The sequence below is a fragment of the Mustela nigripes genome, chromosome 5, assembly GCF_022355385.1.
Source record: "Mustela nigripes isolate SB6536 chromosome 5, MUSNIG.SB6536, whole genome shotgun sequence".
NCBI classification, from domain to species: Eukaryota; Metazoa; Chordata; class Mammalia; order Carnivora; family Mustelidae; genus Mustela; species Mustela nigripes.
This window is the reverse complement of record NC_081561.1, coordinates 87,565,531-87,579,044: the sequence shown is the minus strand read 5'-3', so window position 1 is coordinate 87,579,044 and position 13,514 is coordinate 87,565,531. Positions and strand designations below refer to the sequence as shown.

At 38.0% G+C, this 13,514-nt stretch overlaps 1 protein-coding gene across 1 annotated transcript in view; it reads left to right on the top strand.

Moving 5' to 3' along the window:
* The window catches only part of TXLNB (taxilin beta), a 63,640-nt gene that overhangs the window by 14,565 nt on the left and 35,561 nt on the right, over positions 1-13,514 (top strand). The window contains exon 4 of the mRNA XM_059401575.1: positions 2,386-2,556. Within this exon, the coding sequence (XP_059257558.1) occupies positions 2,386-2,556 (171 nt within the window). The remainder of the gene's footprint in view (positions 1-2,385; positions 2,557-13,514) is intronic.

Sequence of the window (13,514 nt, the reverse complement as noted above, 5' to 3'; positions counted from 1 at the left end):
ATGAATGCTACGATTGTAGGGGGTAATATTGGCACCCAGTAGGCTGGGGACAAGGATGTGGCTAAAGAGCCTGCAATGCCCAAGATAGCCCCCCACAACAAGAAATTACGTGGCCCAAAGTCTAAATCAATAGTAAATTTCAGAATATATAACAATATGTAAATTTCAGAAAGAGATAATAGGTCATTCAAAATCCAAATATACTCTCTCTCTCTAAAAAAATTTTTTACCTCTGCCTTCGGCTCAGGTCATGATCCTGAGGTCTTGGGATCAAGCCCCACGTCGGGCTTTCTGCTCCACAGGGAGCCTGCTTCCACCTCTCTCTCTCTGCCTGCCTCTCTGCCTACTTGTGATCTCTGTCTGTCAAATAAGTAAATGAAATTTTTAAAAAAATAAAATAAAATAAATTTAAAAATAAAAAAATTTTAATTAAAAATATTGAAAAACAAAAGAGGGGAGGCACCTGGGTGACTCAGTGGGTTAAGCATCCAACTCTTGATTTCTGCTCAGGTCATGATCTCAGGGAACTGTGCCTGGAGCTCTGTGCCCAGTAGGGAGTCTGCCTGAAATTCTCTCTCTCCCTCTTCCTCTGCCTGTTCCCCCACTTTTTCTCTCTAAAAAAAAGAAAGAAAGAAAGAAAAGAAAAGAAAAGAAAGGGGGAAAAAATCCAAATATAAGAACAAATATAACTATGGTCCAAAATGAAAAAACTTATCCATCCTGTTAACAGGAGGTTAGCACAAGAAGCATATAATAAAATACCAATGATTGTCCAATTGAATCTCAAGAAGGAAATCAATTTCAATCAATGTTTATAGCAATATGGGTTCAATTTTTCCTGATGCTATTCTCACTAATAAATAAAAATTGCCCATAAATGTGATGCTAGAATACCATGTATGAATATCCCCAGCTTACTCCAGCAATGATCACTGTGTGGCAGGAGGAAGGGAGAAAGATATAAGATGTGAACTGAAGAGAATATGACAGTCTTGTTTGGCTAGTTCAAAAAGAACAAATACTGTTTGAAGACATGGAAACTGAGGCATACATGAGTGTTCATATCATGTGTGTCATCACTTGCATCAGGCTCTTGAGGGCACAAGGAACACCTGGGGTCCAAAAGCCCCAACAGTCTCTCAAGGCTTTTCCTCCCCTTGAGCCAATAAGGTCATAATCAGGACAAACACCCTCCTGGATTAAGCATCATTCGGGCACTCAGGGAACTGAGTCCAGCAAAGGAAAGGCTCTGGACGAAGAGCTGTCTTTGCAGACAGCCTCACTGACTATCCACCTGAGATCAACCTGCCTGGAGTGTACTGTCTCGGGTGGATTGATTGATTGATCCCCAAACTCCCCACACTGGAACTAGAATTCCATTCAACATTGCCAAATTCAGCAAACGAAAATACAGGACACCCAGTTACATTTGCGTTTCAGATAAATAATTTTTTTTTTCACTAAAATTGTCCAATGCAATACTTTTGATATGCTTTTACTAAAATTTAATTTCTTAATTATTTGAAATTCAAGTGTAACTGGATGTCCCACATTTTATCTTGCAACTCTATCCCAGAAGTATAGCACCCCAAGATGAAACATCCCATTTTCCATGTCAACCCTAATACTTTGTGGTAGCTGCTGGAGGAGTGTGAGAAGAGACCCCAGCTAAGGTTGACAAAAGCATGCATGTCATGATGTGTTGGCCATAAGCGTGGAGGGTGGAGGTAGGGTGGTCGGAGGGCAGGGCATGTTAAGGATACTTGCCATTCATGCTGTTGAACTGTGCAGCTTCTACTTCTGAAGTTGGCGGAAAATTGCCAATGCTGGGTAGTTGAGAGGTCTTTTCTCTTCTCCCCCTGTTTCACAAATCACAGACTTCATCTTCCATTTTATGAGGAAGCTGTTTTGTGCTTTCCTATTAAAAAAAAATTGCTCTAAGTTTGTTTTGAGAAAGAATTGTGAGACCAAATATACACCAAGCAGACACACTGTGGACCACTGCACCAAGACAAGGCATTATCATGAATTCTGAGAGCCTACAGATTCCAAGATGTGCCCTTCCATATTGACCAGTGGCACTGGAGAGACTCAAGAGAAAGGAAATGATTTCTGACACCAAAAAGAAGATCAGAGTAAGAAAGGATTGTTATAATGATAAGGGAAAAGCTATAAGAGATATGTTCTAAAAGCTGTATCTACAAGTATCGCAAAGTCCCATTTATGAGGTTTATTTGACTGCAGAGGGTTGGCCATGATAACAAAAAAAAAAATGTTTCCAACAACCACAGAGTGGTCTTTAGGTATTTCCTCTTTTGCTGCTTTTCTGTCAACTCAAAAGCGATTCCTGCCATTTTCTTTCATGTTTGCACCCCTTGTGTCTAGCTGGACGAACACCGCACTGAGCAAAAGAAGTTAAAGCTCTTACAAAAGAAACAGGTACAAATCCAAAAGGAAAAGGACCAGTTACAAAGTGAGCACAGCAGAGCTGTCCTCGCAAGGAGCAAACTGGAGAGTCTATGCCGGGAGTTGCAGAGACACAACAAGACACTGAAGGTATGTATCACCACCGCTCTGAAAAACACACTTTTTGGCATGCTGCATAGACACAGGCTTCTCCCACTCATGGAAAGAGCATGAGTTTCTGACATACAATAAGTTATTTTAACTCCCCAAGGCTGTTTTCTCATCCTTAAAATGGGGATTATATTATATTACTGTGTGGCCAGGGAAAAATTAAATGAGGTCATATACATAGGGTTCTCTGTAGTATCTGACCCAGAGCAGGCTCCCAATAAAATGTGTGCCATCCCCCTTGCTTTTTTATTACTTCAAGTTTGTTTTATTATTTAAGGTAAGACTCAGATCTACTGTTTAAAATACAAATTTGTAAAAATACAACAGTTTTTGTATTATAATGAAATCTGCAGGACATGAGAAAAATGGACATAAAGCTAACTGACATTAAATAGCAAGATTGAGAGCCAAAAAGTCAAAAGTCAGCTGAAAAAGAAGCTACTTGGAAAACCACTGAAGCTCTTCAGACTTAATTATTCAATCTAAAGATAATGGACTGATCACTTCATTCAGTCTGCATGGATTTCATTAATTATAGCATAAGCCCGTAGCAGTGTGCCTAATTTGATTACATATAGACACTAGCTCCATTCAATGAAGCAAGAATCAGGGCTCTCCAAGATAATACTACAGGCATCCACAATCCCCTTTCCAGTTGAAGATCTTAAATGTTTTGACAAACAATAATTAATCAGACACCAACATTTCCATGAGATAGTTATTATTACATGCATTTAGAAGGCGATCCTTTAAGAAGCAAGAGATTAAGATCACTGCTGAGTCTGCACAACAGGGTTGGGAAAAAAACTAGAAGAGAATCATGGCTCTTCATATTCTAGATTGGTTTCTGATATCTGGGAAATGGAAGGCCAGCCTGGTAAACTATAACCCTTAGATCACAAGTTGTAGGAGAAGGGCATCTGGCATCTATTCAGTCATTGCTCTGGGGACAGTCAGAAATGCAGGTTAAATGGGGGCCTGGGAATGAGAGCATTATTCTGTACTTGAGATACATATTCAAGTAAATAGCACTGTGTGTTTACATAAGTAGTGTTATATTGTAAGGAGATAAAAATTAAATCAGATAAGAGTAGAAAGGTTATCAACAAGGATATTTGAAGAATGGGATGGGCTGCCTAGGTGGATCCATTGGTTAACTCTTGACTTTGACTCAAGTGGTAAGTTCAGGGTCATGAGATCCAGCCCCATGTTGGGCTACAGGCTGGGAGGGGAGCCTACTTAAGATTCTCTCTCTCCTGATGCCCCTCCCCCTTCTAAAAGTAATTAAATAATTACTTAATTAAAAAATGGGATCATGTGGCTTGGGCTCTTTGAGTAGCATTCAAAGACAGAATGATGGAAGTTAAGGAGACCCGGTACATATAGCCACACACCCTCACTAATGGCCTCCAGTTACTGGCAATGAAATTCAGTATCATTATTACACTAGAACATGTGCTAAGTGCCTTACATATGTTGTTTTATTTGATCTTCACAACAACCTTGCCAGGGTTAATATTAATAGCTCCATCTTATGTTGCTAAATAAACTGAGACTTGGCAATCTAAATCAGTTGTCCCAAGGTCATGCATATATTAAGTATCAAAATCAGGCTTCAGATTCAAAATATTTTCCGAGTTCCCTCCTCAGTTTTTCTTTGACCCATGGATTATTTAGAAGTGTTGCTTAATTTTTATGGCCCATGATATATGATCTATCAATGAACATACTATACACACTTGGAAAGAAGGTATGTTCTTCAAATGTCAGGTATAATTTTGCATAAGCAACAATTAGCCTTAGATCATTTAGGTTTTTACTGAATTTTTGTCCAGTTGTTCTATCAATTACTGAGGAAATCTCCTAATATAATTAAAAATCTCCTAGTATAATTGGGAAACTGTCTACTTCTCCTTTTAATTATGTAACTGTTTGCTTCATGTATTTTGAAGTATTAATTTGACATTTGTGATTGTTATGTCTCCTTGATAAATTGTTTAATCACTGTGAAATGTCCTTCAGTAATGATCTTTTTCTTGATGTCTACATTAACTGATATCAGTAAAGCCCCTGATATATCTCCTTCCATCCTTATTTCCAAACCTCGCCTTTATATATAAAGTGAACCTCTTATAGACAGAATATAGTTAGACCTTGTTTATTTTCATTCTTATGATATCTGTTAGAGTACTAGTCCATTAACATACAGTGTAATTATTAGTGTGGTTAGATAGGCTTCTACTATTTTGTTATTTTTCACTATTTGTCCTCTCTGTTTTCTGGTCCTCTATTTTTTTCCCCATCTTCTTTTGGATTATTTGAATATTTTAAAAATTCCATACTAATTTATCTCTTGGATTTCAAGTTATACTTCTTTGTATTTTCAGTGGTTGGTCTGTGATTACTTAAACATTTGTAACTTTCCAGTCTAGCTAGAGCTAATAGTGTCTCACTTTATATAATGCGTAGAAACACTGCAACCTAAATAGGTCCATTTACTGCCCCCCCTTCAAACTATTATTGTTATATGCATTACATTTGCATATGTTTATAAAGGGATCATGACCTAGGCACCCAGGCACCCCTGTTCGACCTTTTCCTATTGTCCCACAAGTCCTTCAGTCTCTTGTATGTTCTTCACCAATCTTCTTTCTTCTATCTTCAGATTAGATAATTTATATTGGTCTAGCATGACACTCACTGATTCTTTTCTCTGTCATCTCCATTCTCCTCTAAGTCCACCCAGTGATCTGAAAATTTCATATTTTGCTGCTTTAACTCCAAAATTTCCATTTGGTTCTTTCTTACAGATTTTTTTTTCCTCTCTTGAGATTTCCAATCTTTTCATTCATTAAGATAGTATTTTCCTTTATAGTTACTAAGCATACTTATAATACCTGTTTTTAAATTCTCATTTGCTAATTCCACATCTGGGTCACTATGAAATAGGCTTCCTCTTATTATCTTTCCTTATAAGAATGGGCCACATTTTCTTAACTCTTCATACATCTAGTCATCGTAGACTGTATCCTGGATGTTGCAGCTGTTGTGTTGTGGAGCAACTATACTACAACTCTACCATTATACTCCCTGAAAATGTTGTCATTCTTTTTAAGCAGGCATTTAACTTGATTAGAGTCAAATTACAAATTCCCTCTCTTGGGCAGCAGCTCAAACTCAGTTCATTTCTTTTTTTCTCATTAGGCTGCTTTGAGTCTACCCTGCACATGTGTGTTTCAGGGTCAGCCAAAGATTTGAGCAGAATTTATTCACAGAATTTAGGGTTCTTTTTCTTTCTCTCTCTCTCTCTCTAACTCTCTTTTTGGGGACTCTCCCATCATCTTCCAGGAGCTATAGCTGCCCAGAGTGCTTCATTCTTCACATCGGAAAAATGGTAGGTAGGTTTTCTATGAGAGTTTTACCCATCCCATGCAGATGCTAATTTCAGTCTGCATTCAAGCTACAAGCTAGAAAAAGAGAGAGAGAGAGAAACTTAGAGTATACCATTCCCTATTTATAGATGTTAGCTTCCCTCTAGCTTTTGCCTGACTCTATCTCCAGTTCTCCAGTGTTTTTAAATAGTTATTTCTTGCATTTTGTCCACACCTTATACTTATTATGCATAGAAGTGTCAAAGCAGTATGAGCTTCCTTGGCCATACTAGTAAAACAACCTAAGTATATCTGCATCTAAAATCCATGTGTTAGGAACTCGGGAAGATATAGAAAAAGAATGCATGCCAAACTTTTACACACACACACACACACACACACACACACAAATAGCAACTATTACTATTCTGTATTAAAACTGATTCTTCAGTAAGTAAAAAAAAAAAAAAAAAAAAAAAAACCCACAAAAGCTCATAATTTAGGATCATGTAAAAAGAGACAGATGAAAGTCTGAGACATGGGTTTATTTCAATAAAATACTCATATATTTGAAGCAATAAATGTGAACTTCGAACTACTGAAAAAGAACTGGCTAGTTAGAAATAGGTAAGTGTTTTGGGGAATATGATTTTAGTAAATAAGTAGGATTTGTTATCAGAGTATCATAGAATTTTAACATGGAAAGGACTATAAGACTCACCTAGTCCATGTTACTCGTGCCTGTATGTAAATTAATAATTTACTGATTCACTGAATAAGCACTCACTGGATATCTATGAATGGTGTGCCAGGCACAGCACCAGTTCTAAGATGCACAGTGCTACTTGCACAGTCTGTTTTCTTAGTAATTTCAGATTTTGCCCTTCAATCTTATTTGCATTATTAATTTCCATTTTGAATAATGTACTTGATAAGGAAATTTTTTTCTCTGACATCATCCAAATGATTACAAATTCTTTCCCAAAAGAGTCAAATTTTATAAGATTTCTCTAGTTTTTTTCTCCCAATGAGAAACGGTGTACTGCGAAATGCAAAATGCTGCTTTGTGAGCCAGGATTCAGCACTATAATGGTTTGGCCTGTGTTTAAACCATCTTAACACCCACACCTTCTTTCGGTAGCCAGTTGCCAGTGACAAGCTCAAACTTGCAGATTATCCTGGGGTGTTTCTTTCATTTACTCATTCATTCATGGATGCAATAGTTATAAACGCAAACGGCATGCAGATCATGGTCTATAGTTCTACAGCTAGGAACCTATTGACTTCTTCTTCTTCTTCTTTTTTTTTTCCTGCATTTTTTAAAAAATTTCTTTTCAGCGTAACAGTATTCATTGTTTTTGTACCACACCCAGTGCTCCATGCAATTCGTGCCCTCCTTAATACTCACCACCTGGTTCTCCCAACCTCCCACCTCCTGCCCCTTCAAAACCCTCAGGTTGTTTTTGAGAGTCCACAGTCTCTCATGGTTGACCTCCCCTTCCAATTTCCCTCAACTCCCTTCTCCTCTCCATCTCCCCATGTCCTCCATGTTATTTCTTTGCTCCACAAATAAATGAAACCATATGATAATTGACTCTCTCTGCTTGACTTATTTCACTCAGCATAATCTCTTCCAGTCCCGTCCATGTTGCTACAAAAGTTGGGTATTCATCCTTTCTGATGGAGGCATAATACTCCATAGTGTATATGGACCACATCTTCCTTATCCATTCGTCCGTTGAAGGGCATCTTGGTTCTTTCCACAGTTTGGCAACCGTGGCCATTGCTGCTATAAACATTGGGGTACAGATGGCCCTTCTTTTCACTACATCTGTATCTTTGGGGTAAATACCCAGTAGTGCAATTGCAGGGTCATAAGGAAGCTCTATTTTTAATTTCCTGAGGAATCTCCACACTGTTTTCCAAAATGGCTGCACCAACTTGTATTCCCACCAATAGTTAAGAGGGCTCCCCTTTCTCCACATCCTCTCCAACACATGTTGTTTCCTGTCTTGCTAATTTTGGCCATTCTAACTGGTGTAAGGTGGTATCTCAATGTGGTTTTAATTTGAATCTCCCTAATGGCTAGTGATGATAAACATTTTTTCATGTGTCTGATAGCCATTTGTATGTCTTCATTGGAGAAGTGTCTGTTCATCTCTTCTGCCCATTTTATTCATATGATTATCTGTTTTGTGTGCATTGAGTTTGAGAAGTTCTTTTTTTTTTCTTTGATATTGGTATTTTTTTCAATTTTTTATTTTTTAAAAACATATATTTTTATCCCCAGGGGTACAGGTCTGTGAATCGCCAGGTTTACACACTTCACAGCACTCACCAAAGTACATACCCTCCCCAATGTCCATAACCCTTCCCCCCTTCTCCGAACCCCCTCTCCCCAGCAACCCTCAGTTTGTTTTGCGAGGTTAAGAGTCACATATGGTTTGTCTCCCTCCCAATCCCCTCTTGTTTCATTTATTATTCTCCTACCCCCTTAAGCCCCCATGTTGCATCACCACTTCCTCAGATCAGGGAGATCATATGATAGTTGTCTTTCTCCGCTTGACTTATTTCGCTAAGCATGATACGCTCTAGTTCCATCCAGGTTGTGGCAAATGGCAAGATTTCATTTCTTTTGATGGCTGTATAGTATTCCATTGTGTATATATACCACATCTTCTTGATCCATTCATCTGTTGATGGACATCTACGTTCTTTCCATAGTTTGGCTATTGTGGACATTGCTGCCATAAACATTCAGGTGCACGTGCCCCTTCGGATCACTACGTTTGTCTCTTTAGGGTAAATACCCAGTAGTGCAATTGCTGGGTCATAGGGCAGTTCTATTTTCAACATTTTGAGGAACCTCCATGCTGTTTTCCAGAGTGGCTGCACCAGCTTGCATTCCCACCAACAGTATAGGAGGGTTCCCCTTTCTCCTCATCCTCGCCAGCATCTGTCATTTCCTGACTTGTTGATTTTAGCCATTCTGACTGGTGTGAGGTGATATCTCATTGTGGTTTTGATTTGTATTTCCCTGATGCCGAGTGATATGGAGCACTTTTTCATGTGTCTGTTGGCCATCTGGATGTCTTCTTTGCAGAAATGTCTGTTCATGTCCTCTGCCCATTTCTTGATTGGATTATTTGTTCTTTGGGTGTTGAGTTTGCGAAGTTCTTTATAGATTTTGGACACTAGTCCCTTATCTGATATGTCGTTTGCAAATATCTTCTCCCATTCTGTCAGTTGTCTTTTGGTTTTGTTCAGTGTTTCCTTTGCAGTGCAAAAGCTTTTGATCTTGATAAAATCCCAATAGTTCATTTTTACCCTTGCTCCCCTTGCCTTTGGCGATGTTCCTAGGAAGATGTTGCTGCGGTTGAGGTCGAAGAGGTTGCTGCCTGTGTTCTCCTCAAGGATTTTGATGGATTCCTTTCGTACATTGAGGTCCTTCATCCATTTTGAGTCTATTTTCGTGTGTGGTGTAAGGAAATGGTCCAATTTCATTTTTCTGCATGTGGCTGTCCAATTTTCCCAACACCATTTATTGAAGAGGCTGTCTTTTTTCCATTGGACATTCTTTCCTGCTTTGTCGAAGATTAGTTGACCATAGAGTTGAGGGTCTATTTCTGGGCTCTCTAGTCTGTTCCATTGATCTATGTGTCTGTTTTTGTGCCAGTACCATGCTGTCTTGATGATGACAGCTTTGTAATAGAGCTTAAAGTCCGGAATTGTGATGCCACCAACGCTGGCTTTCTTTTTCAATATTCCTTTGGCTATTCGAGGTCTTTTCTGGTTCCATATAAATTTTAGGATTATTTGTTCCATTTCTTTGAAAAAGATGGATGGTACTTTGATAGGAATTGCATTAAATGTGTAGATTTCTTTAGGTAGCATAGACATTTTCACAATATTTATTCTTCCAATCCGGGAGCATGGAACATTTTTCCATTTCTTTGTGTCTTCCTCAATTTCTTTCATGAGTACTTTATAGTTTTCTGAGTATAGATTCTGTGCCTCTTTGGTTAGGTTTATTCCTAGGTATCTTATGGTTTTGGGTGCAATTGTAAATGGGATTGACTCCTTAATTTCTCTTTCTTCTGTCTTGTTGTTGGTGTAGAGAAATGCAACTGATTTCTGTGCATTGATTTTATATCCTGACACTTTACTGAATTCCTGTACAAGTTCTAGCAGTTTTGGAGTGGAGTCTTTTGGGATTTCCACATATAGTATCATATCATCTGCAAAGAGTGATAGTTTGACTTCTTCTTTGCTGATTTGGATGTCTTTAATTTCTTTTTGTTGTCTGATTGCTGAGGATAGGACTTCTAGTACTATGTTGAATAGCAGTGGTGATAATGGACATCCCTGCCGTGTTCCTGACCTTAGCGGAAAAGCTTTCAGTTTTTCTCCATTGAGAATGGTATTTGCGGTGGGTTTTTCATAAATGGCTTTGATAATATTGAGGTATGTGCCCTCTATCCATACACTTTGAAGAGTTTTGATCAGGAAAGGATGCTATACTTTGTCAAATGCTTTTTCAACATCTATCGAGAGTATCATATGGTTCTTGTTCTTTCTTTGATTGATGTGTTGTATCACATTGATTGATTTGTGGATGTTGAAACAACCTTGCAGCCCTGGAATAAATCCCACTTGGTCGTGGTGAATAATCCTTTTAATGTACTGTTGAATCCTATTGGCTAGTGTTTTGGTGAGAATTTTCGCATCTGTGTTCATCAAGGATATTGGTCTATAGCTCTCTTTTTTGATGGGATCCTTGTCTGGTTTTGGGATCAAGGTGATGCTGGCCTCATAAAATGAGTTTGGAAGTTTTCCTTCCATTTCTATTTTTTGGAACAGTTTCAGGAGAATAGGAATTAGTTCTTCTTTAAATGTTTGGTAGAATTCCCCCGGGAAGCCGTCTGGCCCTGGGCTTTTGTTTGTTTGGAGATTTTTAATGACTGTTTCAATCTCCTTACTGGTTATTGGTCTGTTCAGGCTTTATATTTCTTCCTGGTTCAGTTGTGGTAGTTTATATGTTTCTAGAAATGCATCCATTTCTTCCAAGTTGTCAAATTTATTGGCGTAGAGTTTCTGATAGTATGTTCTTATAATTGTCTGTATTTCTTTGGTGTTAGTTGTGATCTCTCCTCTTTCATTCATGATTTTATTTATTTGGGTCCTTTCTCTTTTCTTTTTGATAAGTCTGGCCAGAGGTTTATCAATTTTATGATTTCTTTAAAAAAACCAGCTCCTAGTTTCATTGATTTGTTCTATTGTTTTTTTGTTTCTAGTTCATTGATTTCTGCTCTGATCTTTATTTCTCTTCTCCTGCTGGGTTTAGGCTTTCTTTGTTGTTCTTTCTCCAGTTCCTTTAGGTGTAGTGTTAGGTTGTGTACTTGAGACCTTTCTTGTTTCTTGAGAAAGGCTTGTATTGCTATATATTTTCCTCTCAGGACTGCCTTTGTTGTGTCCCACAGATTTTGAACAGTTGTGTTTTCATTATCATTTGTTTCCATGAGTTTTTTCAATTCTTCTTTAATTTCCTGGTTGACCCATTCATTCTTTAGAAGGATGCTGTAAGTCTCCATGTATTTTGGTTCTTTCCAAACTTCCTCTTGTGGTTGAGTTCTAGCTTCAGAGCATTGTCGTCTGAAAATATGCAGGGAATGGTCCCAATCTTTTTATATCGGTTGAGTCCTGATTTGGGACCGAGGATGTGATCTATTCTGGACAATGTTCCTTGTGCACTAGAGAAGAATGTGTATTCTGTTGCTTTGGGATGAAATGTTCTGAATATATCTGTGATGTCCATCTGGCCCAGTGTGTCATTTAAGGCCTTTATTTCCTTGTTGATCTTTTGCTTGGATGATCTGTCCATTTCAGTGAGGGGAGTGTTAAAGTCCCCTACTATTATTGTATTATTGTTAATGTGTTTCTTTGATTTTGTTATTAATTGGTTTATATAGTTGGCTGCTCCCACGTTGGGGGCATAGATATTTAAAATTGTTAGATCTTCTTGTTGGACAGACCCTTTGAGTATGATATAGTGTCCTTCCTCATCTCTTATTATAGTCTTTGGCTTAAAATCTAATTGATCTGAGATAAGGATTACCACTCCTGCTTTCTTCTGATGTCGTTTAGTATGGTAAATTCTTTTGCACCCCCTCACTTTTAATCTGGAGGTGTCTTCGGGCTTAAAATGAGTTTCTTGTAGGCAACATATAGATGGGTTTGGTTTTTTACCCATTCTGATACCCTGTGTCTTTTGATTGGGGCATTTATCCCATTAACATTCAGGGTAACTATTAAGAGATATGAATTTAGTGCCATTGTATTGCCTATAAGGTGACTGTTACTGTATATTGTCTCTGTTCCTTACTGATCTACCACTTGTAGGCTCTCTCTTTGCTTAGAGGACCCCTTTCAATATTTCCTGTAGAGCTGGTTTGGTGTTTGCAAATTCTTTCAGTTTTTGTTTGTCCTGGAAGCTTTTAATCTCTCCTTCTATTTTCAATGATAGCCTAGCTGGATATAGTATTCTTGGCTGCATGTTTTTTTCGTTTAGTGCTCTGAATATATCATGCCAGCTCTTTCTGGCCTGTCAGGTCTCTGTGGATAAGTCTGCTGCCAATCTAATATTTTTACCATTGTAAGTTACAGACTTCTTTTCCTGGGCTGCTTTCAGGATTTTCTCTTTGTCACTAAGACTTGTAAATTTTACTATTAGTTTATGGGGGGTGTGGGCCTATTCTTATTGATTTTGAGGGGCATTCTCTGAACCTCCTGAATTTTGATGCTTGTTCCCTTTGCCATATTGGGGAAATTCTCCCCAATAATTCTCTCCAGTATACCTTCTGCTCCCCTCTCTCTTTCTTCTTCTTCTGGAATCCCAATTATTCTAATGTTGTTTCATCTTATGGTATCACTTGTCTCTCGAATTCTCCCCTCGTGGTCCAGTAGCTGTTTGTCCCTCTTTTGCTCAGCTTCTTTATTCTCTGTCATTTGGTCTTCTATATCGCTAATTCTTTCTTCTGCCTCATTTATCCTAGTAGTGAGAGGCTCCATTTTTTATTGCACCTCACTAATAGCTTTTTTGATTTCAACTTGGTTAGATTTAAGTTCTTTTATTTCTCCAGAAAGGGCTTTTATATCTCCTGAGAGGGTTTCTCTAATATCTTCCATGCCTTTTTCGAGCCCGGCTAGAACCTTGAGAATTGTCATTCTGAACTCTAGATCTGACATATTCCCAATGTCTGTATTGATTAGGTCCCTAGCCTTCGGTAGTGCCTCTTGTTCTTTTTTTTTTTTTTTTTTTGGTGAATTTTTCCGCCTTGTCATTTTGTCCATATAAGAGTATATGAAGGAGCAAGTAAAATACTAAAAGGGTGGCAACAACCCCAGGAAAATATGCTTTAACCAAATCAGAAGAGATCCCAAATCGTGAGGGGGGAGAAAGGGGATAAAAAGAGGTTCAGAAAGAAAGAAAGAAGAAAGAAGAAAAGAAAAGAAAAGAATTAAGAAAAGAAAATGAATAAAGAAAAGTATAAAAAAGAAAAAATATAT